Source organism: Cupressus sempervirens, chromosome 7 (assembly GCF_028749045.1).
Source record: "Cupressus sempervirens isolate cs-2001-9-10 chromosome 7, ASM2874904v1, whole genome shotgun sequence".
Lineage (NCBI taxonomy): Eukaryota > Viridiplantae > Streptophyta > Pinopsida > Cupressales > Cupressaceae > Cupressus > Cupressus sempervirens.
Genome location: NC_143124.1, coordinates 326,290,192 through 326,293,966, shown reverse-complemented (window position 1 = coordinate 326,293,966; position 3,775 = coordinate 326,290,192). Strand labels below are relative to the sequence as shown.

Here is a 3,775-nt window from a genome sequence, read left to right as displayed (position 1 = left end):
TTGTTGGTTGTCATCCTCATTTGGGTCTATAAACTTCCATGTGGCAATATAGTTTTCTAGTGTTGGTTTATGAATTGAGTGGTGAGCCTTGGATGACTTATATATTTTGTCTTATGTAAACACTAGTTTTTGGTAAATACATTGATAAGTCTCACTTGTTTATATGGACCTAATCATTAGTAGAACCAATGCATCATTGAAGCAGGTCACCAGATTTGAACCCAAGATCATAAGGAACTACCCACAACCTTAAGCCTCCTCCGCTGACCAAGCAGACTTTAAGGCAGACCCTGTATACAACCAAATTTATATAAATTACAATAAATATTTTTATATTTGATTTTTCAAATTTAAATTGAATGATTAGGTGCACACTTGTGGGCCAACTGCCTCAATATTGTCACATATATTAAATCCCACACATATAGAAATCTGATAAAGTTGTCACAGTCGTTAGAATTAAAATGAAAGATGAGAACGGATATGTTTGGAAATTTGAACGAATTTACCCGACCATACGATGTAAAAAACTCGTGATAAAGGAAGAAACGATGGATGACATGAAAGAAAAAAAATTGGGGTGTAGGAAGCCTCAAATCTCTTCTACAGTATTTATGTATTATTTTAAAAATATCAACTCGAAGAAATAGTATGGAATGTCAATAAGAGCCCCGGGAGGTGCACTTGCATTGCCTTCAGGCTTTGACTATTCTGTTACGCGCTTTTCTGTTAGCGGGCCTTGAAAGGTCCCTGGCAGCATACTCGGTCATTAAAAAGAATTTGCCATAGCCTTCCGCGAATTTGCGAAGATAGCCTTCCGTATATTCCTAGAATTTTTTATGAGAAATTTCTCGCTGTTCGCCGTTGCCTTGCGGACGAGTTTTCAGTATTCGTTTTTGGTACGCTTAAGGAAAGGTAGCGGGAGTTGGTTGTTACTAGTGCGGAAGCAGTCGTCTGATATCCCAGAAACATCCTCTAGTTGTTGCCTCGAATATATATATATATACACGCTCTTACCACATAATTTATATTGCACTACTAGTTCGATTCAATTTGTTTTTGCACGGGATAAGGAAGAAGCAAAATACAATCTTGCCTACAGTGGTCCTCACAAGGTTAGCATCAGTTCCTGCACTACTTTGATTTATTTTCATCTCTTATTGAACTTTTTTTTTGGCATGTCGTTGCTTACACTGCTAATTCAATTCAATCTGCCTTTGCACCCGCTCAGGAAGAAGCAAAATCCAATCATCTCGCTCACAGACATATTTTTAAAAAAAAAATCAACTTCCGAGACATAGAACGTCGTTGCTTATACTGCAGAATGACTTTGATGAGTACTACAGCGAACGACGTTTCGGTGACCAGTACCACTAACGACGTTGAAACAGTTATGAAGGAAACATGTGACGATCAAGCTGTGCTGAAAGCCCATGAAGACAGATATGACAGCGTAGTTGTTGACGTGGAGAATATGCAGAACGATGCCTCTCTTTTTGCAGCCTCGCTCAAGGCGTCACTTTCTCTATGGACGCGCCAGGTGATCAGTCCTTACTGCTCTGTTATAATATACAATTACAAATCCCTAATTAGTCATAATATGATACTTGTTGGATTGTACAGGAAAAGAAGGCGGTGTGGATTAAAGTGCCCAAGGAACAGGCAAAGCTAGTCCCGGTTGCGATCGAGGTCAGTTCTTCAATAGTTTGGTGTTATCCGCCTTAATTAATTGTTTTTTCCCCATTCCAATCCATTTATTTACGCTTGAATCAATACTTTATGATCGGTGGATCGCAGCTGGGATTTTGGTACCACCACGCTGAGCCTTGGTACGCGATGTTAGTGTATTGGATTCCTCAGACTCCTTGTACCATCCCCGATAATGCTTCACATCAAGTGGGGATTGCAGGTTTTGTATTCAACGACGACGGACAGGTAATGTTTGCATTTGTACTCCTTCTGCTCAATTTTCTACCCGTCCCTAGCAACTGTTATTTAGAATGCGATGTAATCGAATAATAAATCTGATGCATAAATTATGATGATAGGTTCTAGTAGTTCAGGAGAAGTGCGGACCTTACAAGGATTCCGGGTTGTGGAAGATGCCAACGGGAAGGATTAACCAGGTGTGCAGTTTAAACTTGGACATCGTCAAACTAAATTAATGACACTTGAGCTATTATAGGCACGCACTAATATATATTTGTTTGTGATAGGGGGAAGGCATTAAGGAAGGGGCCATAAGAGAAGTTCAGGAAGAAACAGGGGTAACTGTCACTTCTTTCGTCTTTTGGGATTTTCACTTCTAAGCAATTTAATTTCCTGACATTTTTAGTTATTCAACTATTTGCTGCACTTTTACAGATTGATACAGAGTTTGTACAAGTGGTCGGGTTCAGGTAAGCAAAAACAGATTGATAATGAGTTTGAAGCAGTATTTTTTCTCATGGCTCTCTAATAGTTGTGGGTGAATGAACTGTAGGGACGGTCACAATGCCCCCTTTGGGAAATCAGATATGCTCTTCGTGTGTATGTTGAGATCACTTTCTTCTAACATTGTTGCGCAAGATACTGAAGTTTCTGCAGCCAAGGTACGTTTTTAAATTAGTGGTGGTGATTCAATATTGCTATTTAATTGGATATTGCAATATCGTCTTACGTGGGGTTCAAATTGTTTGATTGTTTTTCCAGTGGATGGCGATTGAAGAATTTGCATCTCAGCCCAAAAACCAACAAAGCAAACTTCTGAAAGATATGATCGGCGCGTGTGTTGGCACTGTAAAGGGACGATGCAAAGGATTTTCAGGCACTGGGATATCCTCCAACTCCCGCAAACCCTCTGCCTTCTATTGCAGTGCCCTTGATTCTGAATAAGAAGTACATTGATGTAATAGTTTGAGCCATCTGTAGATAATAGTAGCTTTCTTCATGAGAAATGAGAGCATTCTATTTAGTTAAATTTGTTATAGAGTATATTTTATTCATTCTTTATGTAATTTTGCAAGTTGATATATATATATATATATATATATATATACATATATATATATATATATATATATATATATATATATATATATATATATATATATATATAATTTACAATAATTGAAAGACATTTGTATTGTATATTTGATGTTATGGTCATTTTTAATCAAGATTTGTCACTATTTCAAGTTTGAGGAACTTGCAGTCTATGATTTCATTATCTAGTTTAAATGAATGTAAAAAGAACTTTTACTTATGATTTATATCATAAATGAATGGTCGATCTTATGTGAAATGTATAAATGTCATAAATGAGAAAGTTCAACATGTGCATTTTTGTAATGTTAAAGTTTGAAATGTGTTCATTCATCAACAAATTGTACACACACACACACACACACACACACACACACACGTGTGTGTTTGTTTGTTTGTGTGTGTGTGTGTGTGTGTGTGTGTGTGTGTGTATACATACATAAACAAGTGTATTTATGGAATTTCTTAAGGAACTATCATTAAAATAGAAAGAGGACAAAGAAACCAATCCCTAAAGAAGTAAATAATAAATGAAAATAATAACAGTTGTCAAGAAAATCAGTATAATTCAGCATGAAATTTAGTTTATTGATTACAACCTAGAAAATAAGGTGTTTCAATATTGTTACTTAGTGGTTACCACCTCCCTTTGTCTTTATCTAGTTAAATCTCAATGTGGTTGTTATAAGTGGCAACTGGATAGTAAGGATCATGAGAGAATATTACACATTCTCCATGAGAGGTATGCACT

At 36.5% G+C, this 3,775-nt stretch overlaps 1 protein-coding gene across 1 annotated transcript; it reads left to right on the top strand.

The window, feature by feature from the left end:
* The first annotated feature begins 1,035 nt into the window (after positions 1-1,035).
* LOC149546737 (nudix hydrolase 2-like) lies at positions 1,036-2,959 on the top strand. The gene is made up of 9 exons (XM_089794656.1): positions 1,036-1,115; positions 1,232-1,540; positions 1,624-1,689; positions 1,798-1,935; positions 2,049-2,126; positions 2,217-2,267; positions 2,365-2,399; positions 2,483-2,591; positions 2,692-2,959. Exons 2-9 carry the CDS (start codon positions 1,325-1,327, stop codon positions 2,872-2,874), a joined length of 876 nt encoding a protein of 291 aa, XP_089650782.1. The 5' UTR covers positions 1,036-1,115; positions 1,232-1,324; the 3' UTR covers positions 2,875-2,959.
* The last annotated feature ends 816 nt before the right edge of the window (positions 2,960-3,775 follow it).